Raw genomic sequence first — 27,929 nt, 5'->3', positions numbered from 1 at the left:
CTGTATCCTGTTTCTGTCTTCTACTGTATTTGCAACCCCTCCCAACTTAGTATCGTCTGCAAATTTAATCATTCCTTCTATTCCTTCATCTAAATCATTTATAAAGATGTTGAACAAAACAGGACCCAGGACAGATCCTTGAGGCACTCCACTTGTCACTCCTCTCCAAGAGGATAAGGAACCATTCGCAAGCACTCTTTGGGGAGATCTGTCAACCAGTTACAGATCCACCTAATGGTAACAGGATCCAAACCACATTTTACCAACTTGTCAACAAGGATAGTACGTGGAACGTTATCAAAAGCCTTACTGAAATCAAGATAAACAATGTGTAAAGCATTCCCCTGATCCAGTAAGGTAGTCACTTTCTCAAAAAAAGAGATTGGGTTAGTCTGACATGACTTGTCCTTGAGAAGCTCTTAGTAATCACAGCCATCCTTTCTAAATGTTCCAGGACTGACTGTTTGATGATTTGTTCTAAAACTTTTCCAGGTATAGACATTACCCGGATCCTCCTTTACCTCCTTCCCTGCCTCCAATCTTCTGGCACCTCTCCTGTTCTCCAAAAAAATTTCAAAAATAATAGCCAGAGGCTCAGAAATTACATCCCATAAGTAATGCCCAAGACTTGGTGAGAGATGTAAAAGTGATTGCGCCGCTTGGGAGCAGTGACCATAATGTTATTGATTTCACCATTTGTATAAATAGGGAGTTGTCCAAAAAGACCGCCACAACCACGTTTAACTTTAAAAGGGGTAAATACACTGAGATGAGGAGGCATGTGAGGAGGAAACTGAAAGGAAAGGTACATACGGTCAAAACCCTTGGGGAAGCTTGGACGCGATTTAAAACTATAATCCTAGAAGCTCAGATAAAATACATACCACAAGTTAGGAAAGGCACAAACAGGCATAAGAAAAGGCCTGCATGGTTAACAAACAAAGTAATGGAAGCTGTAAAAGGTAAGAAGGACTCCTTTAAGCGGTGGGAAACCAGTCCAAGTGAGATTAGTAAAAGGGAACACAGGCTGTGGCAAATCAAATGCAAGACTGTGATCAGGCAGGCAAAAAGGGACTATGAGGAGCATATTGCAAAAAACATAAGGACCAACAATAAAACTTTCTTCAAATATATTAGAAGTAGGAAACCAGCCAGGGAGGCAGTGGGGCCCTTGGATGACCATGGGGTAAAAGGATTACTGAAGGAGGATAGGGAAATGGCTGAGAAGCTAAATGAATTTTTTGCCTCCGTCTTCACTGTGGAAGACGAGAACTTTTTGCCCACCCCAGAACCACTAATTTTGGAAGGGGTGTTGAAAGACCTGAGTCAGATTGAGGTGACAAGAGAGGAGGTCCTACAACTGATAGACAAATTAAAAACTAATAAGTCACCGGGTCCGGATGGCATACATCCGAGAGTTCTGAAAGAACTCAAAGTTGAACTTGTGGATCTTCTAACAAAAATCTGTAATCTTTCATTGAAATCTGCCTCCGTTCCTGAGGACTGGAAGGTAGCAAATGTCACCCCCATCTTTAAAAAGGGTTCCAGAGGAGATCCGGGAAATTACAGGCCAGTCAGTCTGACTTCAATATCGGGAAAGTTGGTAGAAACCATTATCAAGGACAGAATGAGTAGGCACATTGATGAACACGGGTTATTGAGGAAGACTCAGCATGGGTTCTGCAAGGGAAGATCTTGCCTCACTAACCTGTTACATTTCTTTGAGGGGGTGAACAAACATGTGGACAAAGGCGACCAGATAGATGTTGTTTACCTTGACTTCCAGAAAGCTTTTGATAAAGTTCCTCATCAAAGGCTCCTTAGAAAACTTGAGAGTCATGGAGTAAAAGGACAGGTCCTCTTGTGGATCAAAAACTGGCTTAGTAATAGGAAGCAGAGAGTCAGTATAAATGGGCAGTCTTCGCAGTGGAGGACGGTAAGCAGTGGGGTGCCGCAGGGCTCGGTACTGGGTCCCATGCTCTTTAACTTGTTCATAAATGATTTAGAGTTGGGAGTGAGCAGTGAAGTGGCCAAGTTTGCGGATGACACTAAATTGTTCAGGGTGGTGGGAACCAGAGAGGATTGTGAGGAACTCCAAAGGGATCTGTTGAGGCTGGGTGAGTGGGCGTCAACGTGGCAGATGCGGTTCAATGTGGCCAAGTGCAAAGTAATGCACATCGGGGCCAAGAATCCCAGCTACAAATACAAGTTGATGGGGTGTGAACTGGCAGAGACTGACCAAGAGAGAGATCTTGGGGTCGTGGTAGATAACTCACTGAAAATGTCAAGACAGTGTGCGTCTGCAATAAAAAAGGCCAACGCCATGCTGGGAATTATTAGGAAGGGAATTGAAAACAAATCAGCCAGTATCATAATGCCCCTGTATAAATCGATGGTGCGGTCTCATTTGGAGTACTGTGTGCAGTTCTGGTCGCCGCACCTCAAAAAGGATATTATAGCATTGGAGAAAGTCCAGAGAAGGGCAACTAGAATGATTAAAGGGCTGGAGCACTTTCCCTATGAAGAAAGGTTGAAACGCTTGGGACTCTTTAGCTTGGAGAAACGTCGACTGCGGGGTGACATGATAGAGGTTTACAAGATAATGCATGGGATGGAGAAAGTAGAGAAAGAAGTACTTTTCTCCCTTTCTCACAATACAAGAACTCGTGGGCATTCGATGAAATTGCTGAGCAGACAGGTTAAAACGGATAAAAGGAAGTACTTCTTCACCCAAAGGGTGATTAACATGTGGAATTCACTGCCACAGGAGGTGGTGGCGGCCACAAGTATAGCCACCTTCAAGAGGGGTTTAGATAAAAATATGGAGCACAGGTCCATCAGTGGCTATTAGCCACAGTGTATGTGTGTATATAAAATTTTTTGCCACTGTGTGACACAGAGTGTTGGACTTGATGGGCCGTTGGCCTGATCCAACATGGCTTCTCTTATGTTCTTATGTTCTTATCCCCAAGCTCTTTTAGAACCCTTGGATGCAGTTCATCTGGCCCTGAGGACTTAGTTTCATTTAAAGAAATTCGGTGTTTATGTACCACCCCTATTCTGATCCTAGGCTGCAACTCCATACCCTCATTATATGTTCTGTTTATGCCATGTTGAGCATTGTTTCCCTCAGAAGAGAAGACTTGAGGAAAAGTAGGAATTGAGCAGTTCCACCCTCTCTTCATCATCTGTTACAATTTCACTTTCTTGCCCTGGCAATGGGCCTACCATGTCCTTTCTCTTTTTCTTACTCTAAACATAAGAAAAGAACCCTTTTTGTGATAATTGTTTTGTAATATTTGAATCATAAATATTTCTTTATAAATAATTGATGTCAATTAATAAATTCTATATGGGCCAATCCAGATCTCAGGAATGCATGGAATCATTCTTGCTTGCCAAAGCAATGGAATATAGCTCTCTCTATGGATCTTGAGACTTAAGCCACAAAATGTTATGTTTAGGATATACTGGGCACAACAGTGACTCTTTAGTAAAGGGCTGAGTAAAGTATCTAGCTGTTGGTATTGTAACTCACAGGATGTATCCCTGGTGTGTCCAGTCACTTGGCTTTTCTGGGAGGAGATTATTACTCTCATCAATTTTGTATTAAAAATGTTCATTGATTTTTAAGGATTTTTATGTACTTTTAAATCATATGACTGTCTCTTAGAGATTAACCAGTGGTCAACAAAAATGGACCCCTTGTGCCCTTACTGCAGCTAAAAGACCCATATTACAGCACTGGAAACATAAATGCCTGCTTCTTGTAAATCAATGGACTTAGGACAACTGCATATCGACTTATTTTTAGACTAGGAATAAGGCCCATTGTGCAAATAAATACAACGGGCTCCAGAAAGAGGCTCTGGGCAACTGTCACGTGTCCCCATCCCAACAAAATCCCCCCCTCATCAAGTCAAAGGAAAAGGGAAAATTCAACTCCATTCCTATCCACCCCACACTTACTGTCTTCCCACCTCCCAACACCATTGTCATTGTCCCCCCTCTTGCAGCACTCCCCACCCAATTGGCATTCAACTCTCCCCAATCTTGCTGGCTTCCCACACACCGCATGGCATGTACTCCCCCCCGCAACCTTGCTGCCCTCTTACCCCACACACATTTGGCATTAACCCCTCACCATTGCTCCCCTTCCACCCACACCCACCCCTTGCCATTTACTTTCCCCGCTCTTGCTTACTCGGGAGCTGCTGCTGGGTCCCTGCCGTGGCCTCCTGAGGCCTCCACAGCGTCCTGGGAGCTGCCATCATGAACCTCCCACAGCCTCCACAAAGCCCTGGGAGGCTGCTGGAAGACCCCAGGAAGGCCTATAGGAAGGCGGCTGCAGTTCCCTGCCAGTGGAATGGGCCAACAGGATGTGAAGGCAGGTTCCCCAGTGGCCAATGGCTGATGTGATGAGTCATGACCAGTACATCTGGGCTTTTATATTATAAAAATACCTTGACATCTTTTATAGAAACTTATGTGCAGATCTTCTATCACTGCCATTTTTGTCTTTCAACTTTATATATACTCCCCACTCCTTAGTTGTTAACTTTTGAGGGGTTTCCCCCCTTTTTCTTATTTATTTTATTTATTTATTCTTCGCATTTACATCCTGCCCTCCCCGCCGAAGCAGGCTCAGGGCGGCTAACATAATCAAACACCAAACAATAAAACACTGAGCAAACAATTAAAATTAACAATCATTACCAGTTAAACAATTTAAAACAGCTTAAAATACTTTAAAATAATTTTTGGTGCTAGTGTTGCTACCATTACATTCAGCGATGTTGGGCATCTACTTGTACTGTAGTTTAACTAAAGACAAGTCGAAATATCTTCTTTTTCTGCTTTTGAAGGAAATAATTTTTTAAAAGAAACTTACCCTGAAAACATTGATTTGCGAAGAACAAGGATAAGGGAGTCCCTCATGGGCATGCTTATTTTGAGCAGGGGCTGGAACAAAAAAGGATGGAATAGATCAGAATATGTCAACATAGAGAGGAGGAAGAATACTAGGAAATCCAGAGAGAGGTTAGGAGAAAGTCATCTTTGGATCAGTTACAGTCAAACTATGTGCTATGAAAGAAATGATAGTTGTACTCACAAAAAACCATTCAGTTGATGAGTCCTGTTAGCTCAGAACATGCACCCACTGAGGAGGCTGCCTCAGATATACATGCCCTCCCTCTGGAACACAACACTTTACCTGCACAGCCTTCAGGAGACCCTGCACTGTTGCAAGAGGAAGAAAAGACAGCTGATCGAAGACCTCTGTGATTTTGGACGAAGAATTCTGAAGGACGAGGGGAGCATAGGAGATGATGCTGGACAGCAAATCTGAAAGAAAAAATAACAAGTGGAGCTATGGACTCCAATGAGGTAAGAACAAAAGGTCCAAATACAAGGAGCCTGGGGTGGGAAGAGAGAAAAGAGGACAGACTTCTCCTGTTGTGGCATTCAGAAGCTAGAGAATATTTCCAACACATCAGGATGTGAGTGCTAGTTCAGTTCAATTTTATTAGCACTCACATCCTGGTGTGTCAGATATAGTCTCTGGTCTGTGCTACGTATTCTCAAGGACAGACCGCCAATGTTTTGGAATGAGGAAATGTTATCCCTCTGAAGTGAAGAATGAAACAAAACTAAAAAGCAGTTTGATAATGGATTGGATTGCCCACTGGATCATTTCACCATTACCTATGAAGTGGCTGATGGGAGAGCCAGCATGGATGACAACTCTGTTGAGGACCTGCTCCAGGATCTCCCTCCTGATTGGTTCATGGACCTGGAAAGACGCAGAGCACTCGAGAGAAAGCACACACAAGCAAGCAAGAACGATTTTGTCCATAATTTCAGGAACTCAACACCACCCCCTAGACTACTAGACTTGCAGAACATTCACAACCCCATAAAAATTTCCCATAGATGACCAACTTTTCCAGGAGTAATAAGTCCAGGTCATCTGACTTATTTACAATAGTATCTTCTCAGTGAAGGGCATCCTTCTCTACCTCAGGCCCTCTGGATTGCTTTACTCATCTTGCTCACATATTAAAGTGAATGCATATACAATCTGTGTATAGTGTACTCTATATTTCATGTTACATTCCACACACATACAGCAGAATGTGATTTAAACCCCACATTCATTCAGATACTGGTCCCTAGCTTCATTTGTAAACTGAATGCCCAGTGGCTCTTTCTTAACACATGTACATGCAAGATGTATGTGCAAGCAGCATGTATGTGCATTCAGTGTAACATGTGAACAGAGCTACAGTCAGTGGGTAGAGGAGTGGGGTAGGTTGCCTGGTTTCACAGGGATTTCACAAGCTCAGACCAGTTCCTGAGGAAGGATCCTCCTTCCTTGCTCTTTCACTACTTGGCTTTTTCATCAGCGTTTTTTTTCCTAATGTTTTTTTTAAGTCATTTTTTAATTTTATTTTTAGTCATTCAAATTTCAACATCACAAAACTTGCAGAGGAAGAATGCTATTCCTACCAGAACAACAACAGTCCTGGAATGTTCTGGTCTTGCCTTGGAAAGTGAAAGGGACGCACAGACACCCTCTTCCACTGATGCACGTTCTTAAAAAAAACAAGGCTATGCAACAGATATATAGGAAAACCGAGAGGCTAAATCTACCCTGTAATCTTGAAAGCCAAAATGTTAATAAAACTTGTGCTATGAAAAAAGCCATAAAAAGGTGGCCTGTTGTATGATTTACTGCTCTAGACTTATCTCCACCTAATCAGCATCCCTGGATAGACGTAGCTCTGTCTTTCTACTTTCAATTAACACAGAGAAGCAAAATTCTCAGCCCTCACAGGGAGCTGCCTGATGCATCTCTGCATGTCACATCTTGCCTTGTTTTAATCAGGAAGTATGCCCAGAACATGTGGCTCAGGCAGAAGCTTCTAATGGTGGGCAGTTCTCATGCTTACTCACCCTAAGTGAGTGAAATGTGGCTCCAACTTAAATTTAAAAAGTGCCCTGAGTATCAGCAGTTTAGGAAACAGGGCATCCCTGCTTATCAACAAGAAAAACTGTGAGACTGCGACAATGCCTTTTCCATCTCTGCCTTACCTTGAAGGTTTCCAGCAGCATATTGGCTCCCAGACTGCACACTTTATGGGTCGGAGTTGTGGAAAGGCTGGTAGTAATTTCCATGACTTTGCTTCCAAAAAATTTCTTTGGCCCATAAGAGTCCAGCAGGATGAAACCAAAATCCACCAGGCCTTGAGTAACATGATCCCAACCAAACACACTGGATGGAGATGTTAAAAAGAAAGGAGAGGAAGACAGCAGCATAAGAAAAACTTGACAACAGTTTTACCATCAAGCCCTTTTCCTTCTTTTGACAGGGCAATAAGAATTGCTAGATCAAGTTGAAGGTCCCTCTCATTCAGTATCCTGTTTCCCAAGATGGCCTTTCAGAGACAAAAAACCCACAAAAAGCCAAGTTCTTCCCTGCTGCCCCCGCCAGACAACATGTTCTGCAATACTGCTCTCCATTCAACATTACCTATCAGAGGCCTGATCTATACATGTAGCACACTGAGGTGGCTCAATGAAGTGTACCTGGAGACAGAGAGAGAATCAGCAATAGCTGCCAGGCAACAAGGGGGGCCCACATAAAAATGGATAACTATATATAAAAATAAAACTTTTTGATATGTTCTATTAATGACTATATAAGGGATGGCCAAACCTGCTTAATGTAAGAGCCACACAGAATAAACGTCTGATATTTAAGAGCCACAAGACATGTGCTTGAGGGAGGAAATAGATGGAAAAGGGGAGAGAGGTGGAACAAAAGCAACTTTAAATGCATTTTCCAAGCTGCCAGCTGGCTTAGCTTGAAGTGATTTCAAAAGAGAAATGCCTTCTCCAAGCTGGTTGGTGGAGCAGTGGGGGCTTTGAGAGCCACACAATATGTGTGAAAGAGCCACATGTGGCTCCCAAGCCACCTTTTGGCCACCCTGATATATGTTTTCATTCAATAGCCATTGTGATTCCAAGTTGTAAAGGTGTCATTTGGACTCTGCATATGTGAGAGAAAGGTTCCAGTTAGCTGTTTACACACTTTGCTGATTCCACATAAAGAAAATTATTGTAAGGGAATTTGAAAAAAAAAAATCCTGTTTCCCCCCCCTTCTCCAGGCAGCAAAAGAGAACATGGCCTGCTACTGTAAATGTGGACATTGTTTTCATCACTTCCTCTCCCCTCACATGTTAAAAGATTTCTCTTCTTGTCAAGCAAAACTTCTGAAGGTTTGGAGAAGATAGAAAACTACCAACGAGTACATTAGCTGTATAGTAATCTTCACTGGTTGAACTTCAAATGGGCCAATATGTAACATTCCATCTCTGAAACAAGACATCCTTTGTAGACATAAGAACAAGAAATTGGCATGATCCCTTGCAGAGCTTTGTGAACAAGCCTGAAGATGCCACTTTAATCAGCTCATATAACCTGTGTTGGGTCATATATTGAGGCAACTTGGACTGGGAGCTGAAGATCCCACCTTTGAGCTCAGCTGAAGTACCTGAGTACCTGTTTAGAATATTCTGCTTTTGATGAGCAATTCTAGAAGTTCTGGCGACTCTTTTGATTGGTTAAAAGAGCTTACAGATTTATATTGTAGATTTTTACTGAGTAAAGACACATGTAAAAATTAGCAGCCAAGAAGTATAAATATCTTGTTTGCAATCAATGTGTGTGTGTGTATGTATATATGTATGTATAATTCCTCATCCACAGCCTGAAATGGAAAAAGCTATTCTGTTGGATGTGCAGAGCAGACCTTAGAGGGCTGCAAGGCTGCCACAACCCACCTGTTTGCCACGACTTCTAAAACTGTGACTGATACACTGCAGTGTGGAGGAACCAAGTCCTGCAAGAATTTGGAACCCTGAATGAACTGCAGGTCCTTGAAGCATTTCATAATTGATGTTTTCAGGAAGTCAAAGACCTACAGCAAAAACAAAAAAGTAACTAAGCAGGAAGTTATTTTTGTTTGCACTACTGAGAGTCCAGGATAGAAGAACTGGCATGTTGTAGACAAGCCTTAATGCAAATTACTTGGATACTGTCAGTGTACATATCTGCCTTACTGATGCAGTAAGAGCTGGGAAAGAAGACATACCTGCTCCTGAAATCGGTGTATTCTGGCCATTGACAGCAGAACGGTCACACTGAAGGGACAGAGGGCTTTGCCAGGATCTCTGTGCTGCTCAGACTGGGAAACACCAAGCACAACTAGAGTTTCAAATGTATAAAAAGGAGGTTATCTTTGCTTTATCTCTCTGTTTTTCTTAAGAGGAAGATAATGGGAGGGAGAGGAGAATTTGTGACTGTCCTGCATTGTGCAGAGGGATTGGACTAGATGGCTCTGGAGGTACCTTCCAACTCTGTGATTCTATGAAGTCATGCCATAGTGAAGCTATGGAAAACTATTTGTAAGCCCCACTCCTTTTTTTCCTTTCCTACCATTAAAGCCTTCCTATCCAAGAAACAAAAAAGAAAGCTGCTCCCATGAGCCCTCTTTCCACTGCACTGAGGCAAAATAACCCAGAACCAATGACAGCTGCCCCTTCTGGATCTCCCTTTCTCCAAGGAGTCCAAAACGAAGGGATCAACTCAACCACCCTGTGTTCTTGGAGTGTGGAAGAGAAGAACATTGGGGCAGGAGGCAAGAATGTTGGAGGAGGCAGAAGCCTAGGCAAGAGATCAAAAACAGTAATGCTTTGGGTCCCTAACGGGGAAAATAAATAAATAAGGTAAATAAACAGAAGTTGCTGGAATTAAGATGGTAGTGGCTGTTTCATTCCGTTCACCTTCTGTCATAAAGGAAAAAGTTTAATTACCAGAAAGCAGGGAATTTTGTGGTTGAATTAGTCAACAAAAGTTGTCGTCCCCCCTATTAGCTTAGAGTGGAACAATTTTTCATGGCTTCAGTTAGACACTCTCATACCTTACAGCCCTTTATCCAACATAAGAGCCACATAAGTTGGAGGAAGGCTGCTCCACTAGCTTTGCTCAGTGGAGTATTCAAAAACCGGCTGTGGTGTGGAGAGTGAATCACAAAAAAATTACACCACTAGTAAGGCTGAAAAATCACCCAGTGCTGTGTTGCAAGTTATGCATATAATAAATTGTAACAGCATAATAAATAATGTAAATATTACAAGCACATAAGGTTGCAATATAAATTCACCTGAAAAGACTATAAGAGGTTGATGCTGCTTCTTTATTTCCATCACTCTTCTTGAGGTCCAGAGCTGATTGATATCATTGACAAATGTTTACATCCTCATATAATGTTCAAACTTGACTGTGACCCTCAATGGCAAAGGCATTTTCTAATTCTTCAGAAACTTCTCTTAGATTTTTATACATAGCAGCAGCTTACAAGTTACCCTTCTATAAGTTCTCACGGTCAAACTTGTAAGTCTGACCTTTATATGAGGATGTAAACAATTGTAAGTGATATCAATCAGCTCTGGAACAGAAGAAGAGTGTTGAAAACAGAGAAGCAGGATCAGCCTCTTGTAGTCCTTCCAGCTGAATTTATACAGCAACCTCATGTGCTTCTAACATATACATTGTTCATTGTAGGTAGTTACACACTGTTACAATTTATTATATATATAACTTGCAACACAGCACTGGGTGATAGTGGCGTAATTTTTTTGTGTGACTTGTTCAACGGAGTAGCAGAAAACAGGCCATGTACATACTTTGCCCATGCATGTGGACCTTCAGCTCCATCTTGGCTCATTCTTTCATTTGACATACCTTTAAGTATTTTAGCAGCTCCTTGCCCAAATCCTGGTCCAGATTAATGGCTAGCACAATATGCAGAACAACTGTGCCTTCCACATGGCGGAGTTGATCTAAGGGCACCGTAGCTTCTTCAAGGTCCACGGACCTGAAAGAGTTGTTGGCTGGAAAAATAATCCTGTTTCTGACAGAGATGCAGTAAAGACATTTCCACAGAAATGGACATATTTGCATGGAGTCTCAAACAGGCCATTGTCAAGGTGACCTGACTTTTCTCAGGACTTTCCTGGGCATGCACACTTCTTCAGATACATTGAAACAGTTTCCCTCAAGCCTTACATATAAGTTGATGGGTGGGGTTAGTTGCCAGAAAGGGCTAATGAGAATCAAGATGCATAAATAACTGGGTGATGTATAGATGAAATTGGATTAAAGCAGTCGGTAAAACCTGTAAATGGCAGCAAATCAACAAATAAATACAAGAGTTAAGAAACAGATGTGAGAACTAAGTTTGAGTCTAGTGGTACTGCCAAGACGAATGAAGTTCAATTCTGAGTATGAGCAAGAACTGAGAGATTTAAAATGTGTAGATGCATACTTCCTCATATACATCGAAACAGATTTCCTCAAGCGTTACATATAGGAAGATGGGGGGTGGGAGTAGTGCCCAGTAGGGCTAATTAGAGTCAAGACGCATAAGTACAGCTATATGTAAGGCTTGAGGAAAACCATTTCAGTGTATTTAAAGAAGTGTGCTTGCTCACAAAAGCTTATACCCAGAATTAAACTGTGTTGGTCTTAAAAGTGCCACTGGACTCAAACTTCGTTCTATATTGCTTCAGCTGAAAGTTGAAGAGTTCTGGAAAACTCAAAAGCGTGCATATTGTGTGGCATTATGTGAGTTGGTCTGAAAAAAGATACTGTAAAAAAAATCTTAATATGGACCAATGCATATGGTATATGAGAAATTACTCACTGTGAATCTCTCTGCTCTTCTTTCTGCTTTTGATCTACCTGGTTGAAAAAGTTGATTAATCCTTCCAAAATGTTTTTCTTGCTGCCCTGGAAGGTTAGAAGAGAATAAATTAACAGAAATAATTTTATATTTAAGTATTAAAATGTAGCATGAACCCAAAAGTAAGCACTCAATGCTCAGTGCACTTCACAGACAGACAGAATCTCACCAGTCTTTGGAACAAGCTAGAAAATTAGCCCAAAATTTATTTTCACCCATGCTGCAAACAGGGCACTGAGGCAGACAGAGCGTCATCTTGCAAATTCAAGGTCATCTTGCAAATTCAAGGCAGAGGGCAGTTTTCGGCCAGCGACTTTCTGGTTCACAGTCCACAGTCAGACTGCTATTCTGGGTCCCCCAGCCCATTTCTCTTTTAATACCAAGACTACAGCCTGTTTCCTGAAAGAATGAAAGAAGAGCCCCACTAGATCAGACCAGTGATCCACCTAGTCCAGCAGTCTGGCCAAAAAGTGGCCCTGGAGGGTCAGTAAACAGGGCACAGAGACAGAGGCCTTCCCCATATGCTGCCTCCTGGTACAGGAATTCAGAGATTTTATGCCTCTGAATGCAGGGGTACCTTTTAGTTACCATCACTAGTAGCCACTGATAATCTGTCTAATCTGCCTTTTGACATCTGACATACGCATTCACCCTCTAAGCTATGGAGTCTTGTTAGCAAAAACTCTGCTTTGTGAGCTACTGGCATTAAAGTTGTGAGCTATTGCATCAATTAGTTTGCTCTGGGGCCATTTTTCCTGAGCTAAGACAAAAATGTGTGAGCTGGAGGCTAAAAAACTGAGCAAGCTCACACTAACTCAGCTTAGAGGGGACACTGCTATTCACCTATGTCGGGTAAATCACGAATGTCAGAGAAACAGAAATGGGCTTGGTGGAGTTCTCTTCCAATTCTGGTGTAAAACAGTTTGCTGTTGTTAGCTGCTACTCTCTCATTACTAACAAGCTTCTGGGGGAGGTGATGCAAATTTTGTGGAAGGATGCACTTTAGATACAGCTGGTTGGCCTGCAGGCAGTTGTTCAGTCTAAGAGTGATTGCTATCCACAGCCTTTGAAAGAGTGACTGGAACTTTTGTCTTCATAAGAACATAAGAGAAGTCATGTTGGATCAGGCCAATGGCCCATCCAGTCCAACACTCTGTGTCACACAGTGGCCAACATTTAAATATATATATACACACACGCACGCGCACACACATATATATATATATATACACACACACTATGGCTAATAGCCACTGATGGACCTCTGCTCCGTATTTTGAAGCTGTCTATAAGAACATAACTTCCTCAAAAGTTGTGTGGTCCATGTTTTAGAATTCAGGGAACCTGGTCAGCTTCTCCATAGATATTACCTTTGCAGAAAGCAGCAGCAGCTGGTAGACCAGAGGAGGGATTTCTTGGAGATCCACCTTAGGCAACATCCTTAGTACCTTTTCCACCACAAATTGCAGCTCTTCCCCACTCAGTGGGACATCCCTGCAGAATTTGGAGGTGAGGGAGACAACTCAAATATTTCCCTATTCATAAGAACATAAGAGAAGCCATGTTGGACCAGGCCAATGGCCCATCCAGTCCAACACTCTGTGTCACACAGTGGCCAAAAAAATTATATATATATGTATATACATATACATACACACACACACACATACACTGTGGCTAATAGCCACTGATGGACCTCTGCTCCATATTTTTATCCAATCCCCTCTTGAAGCCGGTTATGCTTGTAGCCGCCACCACCTCCTGTGGCAGTGAATTTCACATGTTAATCACCCTTTCGGTGAAAAAGGACTTCCTTCTATCCGTTTTAACCTGACTGCCCAGCAATTTCATTGAATGCCCACGAGTTCTTGTATTGTGAGAAAGGGAGAAAAGGACTTCTTTCTCTACTTTCTCCATCCCATGCATAATCTTGTAAATCTTCATGCTGGCACTTTTTAAAATGCAACAGCATGCTTAGACCGAGAGCTAACAAAAGGAATCCCACCGCAAAAGACCAAAAGCTCTCCTTGGCTGTGGATCAAAGAAGTTTCTGAAATGATGGGCAGACCCCAACAGCTCTTTGAAGTAATTGCCCCAAAGCTTCAGTAGAAAAGTGCCTGGGAGTGCAGTGACTAGATAAGGAGAGTCAACTAATAGCCTAAGCTGTTCTACCAGGAGTGGCCAAACTTGCTTAATGTAAGAGCCGCATAGAATAAATGTCAGATGTTTGAAACCTGGGAGGGAGGGCGGGTGGAAAGAAAGCAACTTTAAGTGTTTTCTCCAAACCACCAGCTGGCTTGGAGAAATGATTTAAAGAAAGAAATGCCTTCTCCAAGCCAGCCAACAGGGCAGTGGGGGCTTCAAGAGCCACACAATATATGTGAAAAAGCCACACTTGCCTCCAGAGCCACAGTTTGGCCACCCCTGTGCTCTACTATCAAGTGTGAATCACTCTGGGAAGATGGATAAAATATGGATCACGGTGGCTTTGCAAATCTTGACTTCTGGATAATATCCAATTGGATCACTAGCAGACCCAGTCAAGGCAGATCATTCTACAGTGCAATTTGAAGCAGAGTTTCATCAACCTTCTAAGATTGTTAAAATAAGAGGACTTAGGTGTAACTCTGGTTAGGACTGCATGGCTTAAAAAAAAACAATTCCCCAAGTCACAAATATCTCACCAAAAAAAGCAGCAACAGAGACTGGGGATTACCTGAACATGGAGGTGAGATGGATCACACACTGATGGCTCCACCTGCCCAGATAAAATTAAAAAGTCTGAGAACAAGGGCAGGGGGAATTACTAGCAAGAAATATTACCATATCCAGATCCAACTCATATTTCCCCCCAGATAATTCTTTGACTACATTAAATAAAAGCCTGGTGTTGTGCTGATGCAGGCTAATTTTACCATCCCCTCCAGAACACTTGCAACATCTGTGGCCTGTTCATAAATAGATCTGTTGACAAACAGGACTGATGAATGCCTTGCCAGAGACAAGGATTGAAGAACCCAGAGCAATCATACCACTGCTATTTCAGTACAGAGGAATGAGAAGAGCTCAAGAAAGCAGAGCAGAGGGAGGGAGAGTGAAGCCTTGAAATGAAGCAAAAAGGTCTTCTATAGTGAGATGCTCACCATTTACTGAAGGGCAATTAAGCAAAGAGCATTTCCTAGAACAGCACTGATGTTTCACAGTGCTGATTATGGCAGCACTTCATAGAGTGGTGATTTAAGATATCTGTGTGTGTGTGAGAGAGAAAGACTGATTGGCTGATCTCCATTCCAAGAAAGGTATACCATATTGGACTCTGAAATCATGCATGGGAGAAAGGCTCACAGGTGAGTTCTGAACAATTCTCCCAGAGAACCCAGGGAACTGAAAACACCAGACATACCTACCTGCTGGAGCACAGTGTATTGATCAGCTGTTTCTTCAGCTCTCCCCCACTCAGCTCACCTGTTAGGAAGGGGAAATGGAACATTTAGAAGACTCATTATAGGAAAAGAGAAGGAACGGGGCGGCGGGTGGGGGGAGAGAACCTAAGAGCTTACCTTTGCCATAAATCAGGATCTCTTTTGAAGTAGCCAGCGCAGTCAATACTGTCGGTAGCAACTCTAAAGATTTGCCGCTTAGCAGGCTGCCTCCTCGGACTGCTTCAAGAAACAAAGTGGCCAAGTCAACCAATGCAGGGCCTGGCAGCTGGTGGACCTAACAAAGGGGAGGTAAAAAATCTCAAAGTTATAAGAATATGGGAGGAGGAGAAAAAATCAAGAATGAAGGAAAGTGGCTGTCAAGATGCCAGTGAGAATTGTTTTAGAAGTAGCTCTTGTACCCCCATGCTGGAAAAATATAAAAACCTACTGTCATGCATGACAACTGTCAGTAAGAAACTGGTGCATCATATTGAGACCTGAAGAGTCCAAGCCACCATCTTGAATACAAACATGCAGTGTTATCCTAACAGAGCTGTCTACATTTTTTTTGGGGGGGAGGGGGTTATATTTGTGTGTGTGTGTCTGCCCCTGGAAGTCATGTCAACCTCTGGTGACTGACAACTACAGAGGGCCCGGAGGATATTCAGAGAGGTTGCTGAATAAAGCCTGCCTCTGTCCTCCCGACTACTGGTATTTCAAGGACAGTCTCCCATCCAAATACTAACCAGAATCGACCCTGCTTAGCTTCCAAGTTATGACGAGACAGGCCTTGCCTGGGCTATCCAGGTCAGGGCAAAGCTGTCAACATTTTTCAGCAGTCCTCTTCCCATGTCCTTAATGGCAGTCTAACAGACCGAAAAATTAATCAGATGAAACTTTTTCTCAGTAGCAGAAAAGGCTTCTGGTTTATGTTAAAGGCACAACAGGATAGCCAGTATGTTGGCAACCCAATATATTAATGACGATAACTGCATTACCTGGGAGACTCATTTTGCAACCATATGCATTTGCTTGACAGGAAGTCCCACTGAATAACAGCATGTTTGAAATAAATGTGCACAGGGAAGATGACCAGACTGACATTTACTTGCTGGCCTGCTCAGGAATACGAATCTGAAAGCTGGAATGGAAACCCCTCAGCCAACCTGAAACTTAGAAGTAAAAAAAAGCCAGTGTGGTGCATTGGATAGAGGAGTGGTTCTCAAAGTGGATGGTAGTGTCCCATGGGGGTGAGGGCAGATTACCTAATAGGCAAGAGTTAGCATGGGACACTAGAGGAGTGCCCCTTTGACTGCATTGTTCACTTATTTACAGCTGACCAGGCAATGGCACAATGTTGGCAAATGGCACTCCGTCTTTCTGCCTCTGTATAGTGGTGAGATCTGGTGGAAACTACAAATTGTTAATAAATATGCCACCAGATCTCTAGTCAGACAAGTATACCACATTTTGAGAAACTGTCTGCACCATGTGTTTGTTTTGTCTGTTATGTTTGTTTTTTTCTGAAATTTCTGATAACTATCCTGCATTATAGACAGAGGTTAAGAAATTTCTTGTTGCATTTCCAACATCATATTTGCTAGAACATAGTTTTAGTGTGGTCATCCAACTTCTCTCCAAACAAAGAAACTGACTCCAGATTAATAAACATGATTTAAGATATCTGCTAAGTGACTTTAAGCCAGACATTGGAAAATAGGTCTTACTTCATCAAGCCCATCCATCACACTAAAAATTTACTGAGCAGTGAAAGGAAAGGTCCCCTGTGCAAGCACCAGTCGTTTCCAACTCTGGGATGACGTTGCTTTCACAACGTTTTCATGGCAGACTTTTTACAGGGTGGTTTGCCATTGCCTTCCCCAGTCTTTTACACTTTCCCCCCAGCAAGCTGGGTACTCATTTTACCGACCTCAGAAGGATGGAAGGCTGAGTCAACCTTGGGCTGGCTACCTGAATCCAACTTTCGCCGGAATCGAACTCAGGCCGTGAGCAGAGAGTTCATACCACAGTACTGCAGTACTGCAGCTTTACCACTCTGTGCCATGGGGCAGAGTGAAGTAGTTACTAAATGTGATAACTAAGGTTCAGAGGATGGTGCAGAATTGTTTTCTGTGGCCCCAGAAGGCAGGACCAGAACCAACGGGTTGAAATTACATCAAAAGAGATTCTGGCTCAACATTAGAAGGAACTTCCTGATAGTCAGAGCAGTTTCTCAGTGGAACAGGCTTCCTTGGGAGGTAGTGGGCTCTCCTTCCTTGGAGGTTCTTAAGCAGAAGCCAGGTGGCTATCTGACAGCAATGTGGATCCTGTAAATTTAGGGGGAGGTATTTGTGAATTTCCTGCATTGTGGAAGGGGTTGGACTAGATGACCCTGGAAATTCCATCCAACCCTATGATTCTATGATAATTGTATTTTGAATAAATGTGCAAACAATTGTTACTGTTTTGAATTTTATTGCCATTCTCTTCACTAGTGAGTTGTGCAAACTGGTCTTTTGAATAATGATTTGGGTAGGGCAGGAGGGATGTGTTTATGGAACCAAGGGGGTGGTGGCCCAAAAAAGTTTGGGAACCACTGGAATAGAGCGTTGGTTTAGGACAGGGGTGGCCAATGGTAGCTCTCCAGATGTTTTTGCCTACAACTCCCAACAGCCCCAGCCATTGACCATGCTGGCTGGGGCTGATGGGAGTTGTAGGCAAAAAACATCTGGAGAGCTACCGTTGGCCATCCCTGGTCTAGGACCTGGGAGACCAAAGCTCAAAGACCCATTCTGCCATGGAAGCTTGCTTAGTGACCTTAGGCTAGTAAAATACTCGCAGTCAAAACTTCCTAGTTTACTTGAATGCGAAACCATCAAGGAAGTCCAAGGCAGGCTATGGTAAACCGCCCCTGTTCATCTCTTGCCTTGAAATCCCTATGGGGTCAACATAAGTTAGCTGCAACTTGACAGCACTTTTCCACCACCACCAACCTACCTCACAGGTTTGTTGTGATGATAAAATGAAGGAGAAAATGCTGCAAGTCGCTCTGGATTCCCAAGGGAAGGAAAGTAAGGTATAAATGGGAGCGAATAATTACATAATAAATTTCCTAACCAGATCTTGCAGGTCTAGAAGAAATTAATCCTAATAAAGCTGTTACTACCTCTAGCATCAGCAGCCCTATAATCTCAGATGCTACTTCCACATGCAGGTCACCAGATTCTACCAGCTGGACACCATGTTTGTAAATGCTGATTCTTCTGATGACGCAACTCTGTTGAGAGCAAGGAGACCCTAATGGGGAGGATAGAAAGCAAATGAATTTATATACACAGGCTGTCTCCTCAGACAGCTCAGTCAAGAGGAATCCACCAAAGCTGGGATCTTTCAAAAGCAACAGAGTCATTAATCACAGACCATTTCTCAATGTGAAATGGTTTCTCAGCATTTATGCCCCCTTATTTTGCACAGTTTAAATCACAGCTGGTGGCCAAACTTGCTTAACATAAGAGCCACATAGAATAAATGCCAGATGCTTGAGAGCTGCAAGACATGAACGTCAGATGTTTGAGAGCTGCAGGTAGGCAGGAAAATAGATGTAGGGGAGGGGAGGTGGAAAGAAAGCAACTTTAAATGCATTCTCCAAGCTGCCAGCTGGCTTGGCTTGGAAAAGAGATTTAAAGAGAGAAATGCATTCTTTAAGCTGGCCAGTGGGGTGCTGGAGGCTTTGAGAACCACACAATATGTGTGAAAGAACCATATGTGGCTCCCAAGCCTCAGTTTGGCCGCCCATAGTCAGAAAGTTCTCTTTAATACACAAGTACAGACACTCCTGCATCACAGAAGTAGGTCCAGTGAAATTACTACCTTGCTTATTCTGCATTTCTAAGACGGCAGTCCAAAGAATACTTTTCTGAGAGTAAGTCCCACTGAAAATAAAATGAGACTTAGTAGACCTGATTAGGATTGCTCTCTCAGACTGTGGCAACAAGCATCAACTGTCCATTAGGAATTAGTTCATGCTTGTATATTCAAGTGACACTGAGGTATCAGCTGTTGGGATTTATTTTGATTGTTATTCAAGGCATTTGTTCAGGACAATACTATCTGGAAACTGACTATGCTTATTTATCTTAGAATGTTTATACACAGCCTTTTCACCCACTGGGTCCTTATGGTGGCCAAGTACATTGAAGTATATTGAAAAATATGACAATAAAAAAACCCCATAATATTCTGGAAACAAACACCGCTGTCAAGCAGCACCAATCTAATTTGAGGGCCTTTCAGAAAAGAAGTCATAGTCCAGTCCTGAAGTTCTGTAAAGATGGGGCTAATCTAGGGACATCAGTGCCCACTGGTAGTGGGAAGCCTCTCACTGGCTGGTCTCTCCCTCCTACCCTTGCTCCTCAGAGCAGTGAGAGAAAGATCTAGGGCCAGGAATGTCATCCAGCAATGTATGGCATCACACCCACCCAAAATCCTGGATGTGATGTCAGAAGTGGCTCAGTAGTAGAGCATCTGCTTGGGAAGCAGAAGGTCCCAGGTTCAATCCCCGGCATCTCCAGCTAAAAAGGGTCCAGGCAAATAGGTGTGAAAAACCTCAGCTTGAGACCCTGGAGAGCCGCTGCCAGTCTGAGAAGACAATACTGACTTTGATGGACCAAGGGTCTGATTCAGTATAAGGCAGCTTCATATGTTCATATATGTTCATATGTTCAGAGAAACGCTGTGGCCACCCTGGCAATTCCATGTTAAGTACAGTGGAGTTTGGAGGGATAGCTAGAACAGCAGCCAATGCACTAACATCACATTTGGGATTTCAGATGGATGTGATGTCACATGTCACCAGACATTTCCATCCCTTGCCCCCCACCCCCCGCCACAAAAAAACGCTCCTGGGGATGCCAGACAGTAGCCCTCCTCTGCAAGAATGCCCTATGAACAGATAACGAAACTCAGGCATTACTTATAGCACCATCCTAAGCAAAGTTACATCCTTCTGATCCCAATCTAAATTCCATGAAGACAATGAGCTTAGAAGGAAGTAACTCTTCTCTGGATGGCACTGTTACCATGCTTACTTGAGATCAAAGTCTTGTATATAAACAAATTATTTATGTACTTGAGCCAAAAGACTGCCATAGATCTTGCCTAGTACCTTTGAAGATTCCTCTCAGAAGAGCACCAATTTCTTTCCCTCTCAAGGCCTGCTTGATAACCAGGTCTCTCAACTACAGGAAGAAGAAAAAGGAATTTAAGGACTCATTTGCCATATCAATATCTTAAACTTTTACCTGGTATGCTTTATTGATTGGGAAGGAGGGGGAATGCAATCACAAAAAATATAATCCAAATAAGAATCAAATGATGAATTTGTCCAACTGGTTGTGAAGTTCAAAATTAAAACCAACATTAAAATTCATAGTGGCAGCCTATGCATATAACAGGAAGCTTACACATCTACTTTGTCTTCATGGCCGGGAACCCAGAAAAGGCAGGGATTCAAGTTAATGCAAATGAAGCTTATGCATGTATATTTTTATGTATGTAGACTCATTCAAACATTATAGTAAGCTCGTGGAGGAATTATGAGCATGGGGAGGTGCAATTCCAACCACCCTCAAGTAAGTGGCCTGTATGTTGCATAACCAATATATGCTTCTTCAGAAGCTGGAGGTCCAAAACTGAAATTCTAGCAACCCACCAGAAGCCTTGCAATTTGGCCATAAGGCTCCTACTAGTGTGAACCAGCAATAAATAAATAAAAAGAGTGATCAATATCTTGTTAAAGGCAAAGGACCAAACAAAGGTATTACTGGTAGTCTCCCCCCACCCTTAGGGTAGTGCTTTGGGATCCACTGCAACAACTTGCCTCTTCTTCATTCATGTTCTGTAGGCATGCCTGAAGCTGCTCTGTTTTTTCTTCCGCTGCTAAAGCCAGGATTTTTTTATCCATTACAGCTCAGTTAACAAAAAAAGAGCTAATTTTGATTGTGATCTGCAAAATTAGCACCAAAAAAAGACATTCAAATACAAATAAAGATAGGACTCACAGATGGATCATTTGCATTCTTGCAATTGCTACCAAAAAAGAAAAAGACTAATTGTGCAATCATATGCACAATTTACCTAAGCTGTACTGAACACAGTGGGACTTACTGCTGAGCATATTTACACCATTCCACTTAACTTTATACAATCAGCACTTTCAAATAGCAAATCTTCTCCTTATCTGTCCTACTTTGAATTACTGGTGGTGACACATTAAGAGTTTGAGTGCCTAATATATCTTCCTTATAAAGTAAGAAATCTGTTAGCCAGAAGAACCTGGCCAACTTTTTTTACTGGGCATGCTAGAGAGCCAGTTTGGTGTAGTGGTTCAGTGTGTGGACTCTTATCTGGAAGAACCGGGTTTGATTCCCCACTCCTCCACTTGCACCTGCTGGAATGGCCTTGGTGTCAAGCATGTGATTTCTTTCTTTGTAAAACTGTATTTTCAACTGTTGTTCTAATGTACTGCACATCAAAGCCATATAACCTATTCTTTAGTTCTCACTAGTAGCAAATGCAGGAATGTCCGCTTTGAAGATAAGGTCTCCTGGGATACTTCCCCAGGATTAAACCTAGACCCAGGATGTTGCTAAACCGCAAGAACAGATAAAGTAGCTAGAGTGTTAGTTTCACACTCCTGTGTTAAAATTCCTAAAATACCTTTGATGTGCCCCCTTAAAATTAGCATTCTTGAGTTACATTGTATCACTTCCAATCTGGTGCCTACCCGATCACAATGGATTATCAATAAACCAATACTTTGTTTCAAAATCAACGTTTGGTTATTTTGAGATCTGATGCTTGACACTTGGGTTAGCCATTAGCTCTGGCAGAGATTGTCCTTTAAAGGGCAGCTGCTGTGAGAGCCCTCTCAGCCCCACCCACCTCACAGAGTGTCTGTTGTTGGGGAGAAGATATAGGAGATTGTAAGCTGCTCTGAGTCTCTGATTCAGAGATAAGGGCGGGGTATAAACCTGCAATTCTTCTTCTTTTATGTGCATGGAGAAGGTTTTTGTTTGCCATATTCTGCTTTTTAGCCTCAAAAAGCTTCCTGACTGCTCTCAGAAATCAAAATCCATTAAAAATGAAATGTCTTTAATGTCGGTCTTTATTGTGGCCCACAGGGTTAGGGTTATGAAGCAGAAAAACACTATTATAGAGGTAATTACCTACAGAAACTTTCAGCATACATCATTCATCCTAGTACATCTTAAAGGCTGGAATCTGAGTAGGTTATACACAGAACATTATATTGGCCTATATTTTAATTGCAGAAAACAGAAACTTTGGTCAACCCTCTGCCAATAAGATTTTGAGAGTCTTCTGCTCAGGGAACAGTTTATTGTCAACCAACACAGGTTCCAATAAATCCAAGCATGACAATGTTGGCTACCAAATGGAGAATGCCTTCTTCACCTACAATGACTAAGCGGCAACACCGGCTTTGGGAATATTTTGTACAAAGCAAAATAGCAAACAGTTAATTAACAACTTCAGTGGGAAAATATGAAACTAAGTTTGTGACAATCTGGTTTCCAATTGTGGAACATTTAGCAGAACATGATGTGGTACCACAAAATCCAATTTATGCATGAATGCTCCATTTTTAATAATTGTATAATTATTTTTTCTTCTTCCTGTTTCTCCAAGAAACTGAAACTTTTAACTTCATCTGTATGAAATGGACATTGTAACTAAGTCACACACTATGTCTTATTGTAAATAAGTTTGACAAATTTAACAGAAATTGTTTAAAAAAATTTTTAAATCCAAGCATGCCTGTATATAGAATCTACAATGGAAAAACATATGAACCAGTGTTACAATCAGGTCAGCACACCAAGAAAATGTACTATTTCTGTAGATTGTTTTTGTATCTTCCTGTCAATAGCGCAGATGGCAGCACATTATATCTGCTAGCATCAACGCATGGCAATATCTTGGAACAGTTAATATTGATAGATAACATACACAGGTAACATAGAGAGCCTTGCACTCTAGTGACCAACATCTGCTGGTGGTTCCCAGCCCGAGAGAGCTCTGGCTGTCATCAAATTGGGCAAGGGCGTTCTCTGCCCTGGCGGCAACCTGGTGGCACGCTGTCAATTTCCATCTGACTCCTGCAGGAATTACTACCATTCTACATGGCCTGCAAGGCTCAGATGTTCCACCAAGTATTTAGTTGAGGACAGCTGTGGTTTACAAATGGCACTCCCACTCCCCCATGAGATGGCAGCACCACATAGATTTGACGCCATCCTGTTTTTAGGGAATCTGAAATTTTAGTATTATTAACCTGGCTTTAATTGTTTTTGAAATGCAATTTGTTGTGAACCGCCCTGAGACCAGTCTCTGGGAAGGGTGGTCAAAAATTTAATTAATTAAATAAATATTGATGCGGGATCATTAGAGCAAAGTGGAATAGTAGAGGAAAACACACACTGCAGGCTTTAGTCAATGTTTCTTGTAAATCAATATTCCTTATACAGCCATTGCTCACTAAATAACCTTTATTTAGCTCCACGAAAAGGAGGGGAAAGTCCAAAAGCAGTCAGTTTCTCATCTACTGATTTAAGACAAGTATAAGGATCAGTCATTAGGTGTAAAGAAAACTGTTCTGTTCACAGGTGAACAAAGGCAGATTCCAAATCTAGAGACTGCTAGCCAGGCCAAATTTATAAGTGATGTAAAACTAGCTTCTAACTTTGAGGGCCATAAAGTACTTGTAAGAAGCAGTACAATATGTTCACCACCCCTTTCCCTGAGCCCTGCTGTCCTGGATATTATTTGAGCACTGAAGTTTCTTAGGGTACCTTTTCCTGCTGACACAAAGCATGGGTTTTTGTTATTATTTCTTGTGCCATTCATTGTTTTACAGTTTTTATTGTTTGATGGGATAGGGCGGAGTATAAATTAAATAAATAAATTGTAGGTACCCAGGCACCTGTTCATCATGCCTGGTCTCAGCTCCGGTGAAGAGTCCCTTCCAACCACCATCAATAGGGCCACTACAAGGAGAAAAGGTGGCACTTGAGGCACCTCTCAAATGTGCCTGGAGCAGGCTACAAATTTCCTCCCCAAAGAATATTTTGCTTTATAGTGAGTCAGGTATTTGGTGTATCACTTATGTATTGTGCGCAGAGACTGGTAGTGGGTTTTCCAGGGTCTCAGGCAGAGGCCCTTCACATCACCTCCTACCTTGTCCTTTTTAACTGGAGATGCCACAGATTGAACTTGAGAGCTTCTGCGCACAAAGCAGAGGCTCTGCTACTGAGCCAGGGGCCCTTCCGCTTCTTTAAAGCTGCCTTATACAGAGCTGGACCATCAGTTTCTCTCTAAGTTTAACTCTTATACCCACTCTGAATGGCAGCTCTCCAGGTTCTCTGGTGGTGATCTTTCGTTTCACATACTACCAGGGATGCTGGGGGTGGAGCTGGGACATTATGAAGCCAAAGCAGCTGCCCTGCCACTGAGTCATGGCCCATCCTCTCATTGAATTTTCCCACTTTAATCAAATCTTGATGCCTACAAGCAGGGCTTTTTTAAATAACAGGAACTCCTTTGCATATTAGGCCACACCCCTCATGCGGCAGGGAGGGCGGGATATGAGCTTGCTGCGGCGGGGAGGATGGGATATAAATAAAATATTATTATTATTATGTAGCCAATCCTCCAAGAGCTTACAGGGCTCTTATTACAGGGTCTACTGTAAGCTCTTGGAGGATTGGCTACATCAGGGGTGTGTGGCCTAATATGCAAAGGAGTTCCTGCTACAAAAAAGCCCTGCCTAGGAGCCGGTTAGGAAGCCAAGTATCGGTCAACTAGCATATTAAACAAGAGAAGGAAGCAGAATCTGATTTGAACATGCCCTGGTCCTCTTGAATAAAGAGGAGCCTTGTGGGGGAAACACGACTTCCACCTGGCCAGATATGCCGCAGTAGAGCCTCACTAGCAAGTCGAGAGAGGCAATCTGCAGCGCTCAGAGGGACTCTTTCCCGCGTAGGCGTGGCTGTCTTGAGAGCAGAAACCCAGCTGCCGCCCGAAGGAAGCCCTCCGAGGGGCCAAGAGGCCACTGCAGTTGGCGCAGCCCCCCTCCACCTAACGGCCGCTGACCCTACCAGCTTCTCTCCTCCTCAGCCCCTTCCTTCCTTCCTTCCCTCTTGTGCCTCAGAAACCCCGTCGGGAGCCGCCGCCCTTCGCCCCGACGCCTTGGCGGAATCCAACTTTCCCGCCAGGAACTCTCGTCAGCGTTGCCCCGAGCCACAAGACAACTTCCGGTAGGGCACAAAAGTCGGCAGCGGCACGCAACCCCAACTTCGGGTTCCAACAGAAAGCTATGATTGTCAGTTTATGTGAGCCCCGAATGGGGCCGCTCGCAGTCGAAAGCATGTTCTGTCTTAAGCCGGAAGTCTATGTTGAGGGCTATGGCTTTCCCCTACCTCTATAGCCTCTTTGCTCATTATCGTTCAGGGGTGGCCAACGGTAGCTCTCCAGATGGTGTTTGCCTACAACTCCCATCAGCCCCAGCTATTGGCCATGCTGGCTGGGGCTGATGAGAGTTGTAGGCAAAAAACATCTGGAGAGCTACTGTTGGCCACCTCTGGAACTTTAGTTTAATGTTGCAGCTCTCAAGCAGCCGTCGTCGTTCAAGTCAATGATCAACCCTGTGATATGTGGTCGCTGAGACGCTCATTCTTATACGAATGCTGCCACTTCTAATAATACGTCTTTGCCAGGAACGTGTTTGCGTTGAACCAGTGTTCCCTGTAAGCTGAACAAAACAGGAGTCGATTGCACCTTTAAGACCAACAGTTTTATTCAGAATGTAAGCTTTCGTGTGCATGCACACTTCTTCTTAAAGGTGCAATTGACTCCTGTTTTGTTCTACTACTTCAGACCAACACGGCTGTCTATTTGAATCTATCTACCCTGTAAGCTGAGCTAGTGTGAGCTAGCTCACAGATTTTTAGTTTCCAGCTCACACATTTTTGTCAGCTCAAGAAGGATGACCCCAGAGCGTGCTAATTTATGCAGTAGCTCAGGAGTGGCCAACGGTAGCTCTCCAGATTTTTTTTTGCCTACAACTCCCATCAGCCCCAGCCATTGGCCATGCTGGCTGGGGCTGATGGGGGTTGTAGGCAAAAAAAACCCATCTGTAGAGCTACCGTTGGCCACCCCTGCAGTAGTTCACAAAGTAGAATTTTTGCTCAAAGACTCTGCAGCTTAGAGGGAACATTGTGTTTAACCCCCTCTGTGTACAGCGGGGTCGTCTCCCACTCGGTATCAGCTCTGCAGCATATGACGTCCTGCTTTGCAGAGGCTGCCAAGCTATTCGGCCTAGAAGTTAGTCTGAAGAAGACAGAAGTTCTCCACCAGCCTGCACCCCAGGAAGATTATCACCCTCCCTGCATCACTGTGGGTGAATCAGTTCTGAAGACAGTCCAGCAGTTCAGCTACCTGGGGTGCATCATCTCCTCAGATGCCAAGATCGACAAGGAGATTGACAACAGGCTGGCAAAGGCAAACCGTGCATTTGGCCGACTGCACAAAAGAGTGTGGAGCAACAAGCATCTGAAAAAAGGCACAAAGATCAATGTTTACAAAGCGGTTGTGATGACAACCCTCATCTATGGCTCCGAATCGTGGGTTTTATACCGTCATCACCTGCGACTCCTTGAGCGCTTTCATCAGCGCTGCCTTCGCACCATCCTGCAGCAAACATGGACTATTGCACCCTTCTTAAATCTTCGTTCGCGAAGCCAATCCGAGAGAGAGCGAGAGGTACAGCGGGGTGGGGGCTGTTCGGTGAAAGGAAGTGCTCCAAGATCCCATTTCTCCATCTGCTGATCTCCAGTCTGCAGGACATGGATTCCCACCAAACCAGACCTTCGTTGACCCCATCCTAAAGCCCTGCCCGACAGCATCTTGAATACAAATGGCATCAGCCACCCCATCAGCAGGAGAACCTCCGTATTCAGAGGCGGAAACCCTTGAAACCCAGCGCTAAAAGAAAACATCAGAGAAGGGCTTTGGCTTGTATTGATAGCGCCCCCCCCCCAGCAGCTGAAATTAAACGGGATGATGGATTAGATGGACCACGGGTCTGAACAAACAGAGTTCTTCTCATGCCTTAACCTTAGCCAACCTCCAGCATCATACACTCATCATTTTGCATGATGCAATTTATATAACATTCTTTCTAACTGCTTTTGTCTCGTGCAGGCTTAACTCCTTGACTGGCTTTTCTTCACTGCCATAAACTCAGACAAAAGGCCCATTCAAGACCTAGCGGGAACAAAACATGACTCTCTTCCCCATGCAGGTCGTACTAACTCGCATGGATCATTTTGTACATATTCTTTAAACACTGCAGGGACAAGGGGAAGTCTTTGTTCTGGGAAGGGATTTAACCTGTGTTGAGGAAGCGTGGATTAAGCTAAGTAGCCAGTTGCTAAACACAGCTCACACAGGCACCCAAGGGCTTTCATAAAAACCAAAGCTGTTCAGGGACAAGAGCCAATCTCAAAGCAAGAGAACAGTGGCCATAGCACACAGAATGAAGAACTTGGATGCTGTTATTACTCAGGGAAAAAAATGATATTTCAAGCCATAATTATGAGGACCAGCCACATCAAGGACA

At 43.2% G+C, this 27,929-nt stretch overlaps 1 protein-coding gene across 2 annotated transcripts in view; it reads right to left on the bottom strand.

Moving 5' to 3' along the window:
- Window positions 1-25,448, bottom strand: part of FANCI (FA complementation group I) — a 77,878-nt gene extending 52,430 nt beyond the window's left edge. Inside the window, exons 1-16 of one of the 2 annotated variants that reach the window (XM_060260262.1) lie at window positions 25,403-25,448; window positions 21,111-21,236; window positions 20,397-20,469; window positions 18,399-18,529; window positions 15,371-15,527; window positions 15,218-15,275; window positions 14,527-14,568; window positions 13,181-13,304; window positions 11,772-11,857; window positions 10,811-10,943; window positions 9,159-9,251; window positions 8,848-8,984; window positions 7,096-7,276; window positions 5,707-5,794; window positions 5,216-5,346; window positions 4,892-4,962 (exon numbers count right to left, since the gene is read on the bottom strand). In XM_060260262.1, coding sequence (XP_060116245.1) covers window positions 4,892-4,962; window positions 5,216-5,346; window positions 5,707-5,794; window positions 7,096-7,276; window positions 8,848-8,984; window positions 9,159-9,251; window positions 10,811-10,943; window positions 11,772-11,857; window positions 13,181-13,304; window positions 14,527-14,568; window positions 15,218-15,275; window positions 15,371-15,527; window positions 18,399-18,529; window positions 20,397-20,469; window positions 21,111-21,194 — 1,589 coding nt within the window. In that variant the 5' untranslated portion in view covers window positions 21,195-21,236; window positions 25,403-25,448. Of the gene's footprint in view, window positions 1-4,891; window positions 4,963-5,215; window positions 5,347-5,706; window positions 5,795-7,095; window positions 7,277-8,847; window positions 8,985-9,158; window positions 9,252-10,810; window positions 10,944-11,771; window positions 11,858-13,180; window positions 13,305-14,526; window positions 14,569-15,217; window positions 15,276-15,370; window positions 15,528-18,398; window positions 18,530-20,396; window positions 20,470-21,110; window positions 21,237-25,402 lie in introns of those variants that run through there. The other variant, XM_060260261.1, reaches the window with a different exon arrangement.
- Between the last annotated feature and the right edge of the window lie 2,481 nt (window positions 25,449-27,929).

This window comes from Heteronotia binoei, chromosome 19 (genome assembly GCF_032191835.1).
Source record: "Heteronotia binoei isolate CCM8104 ecotype False Entrance Well chromosome 19, APGP_CSIRO_Hbin_v1, whole genome shotgun sequence".
Lineage (NCBI taxonomy): Eukaryota > Metazoa > Chordata > Lepidosauria > Squamata > Gekkonidae > Heteronotia > Heteronotia binoei.
Note: the sequence above shows the minus strand (reverse complement) of the source record. Positions and strands in the feature narration are given on the sequence as shown.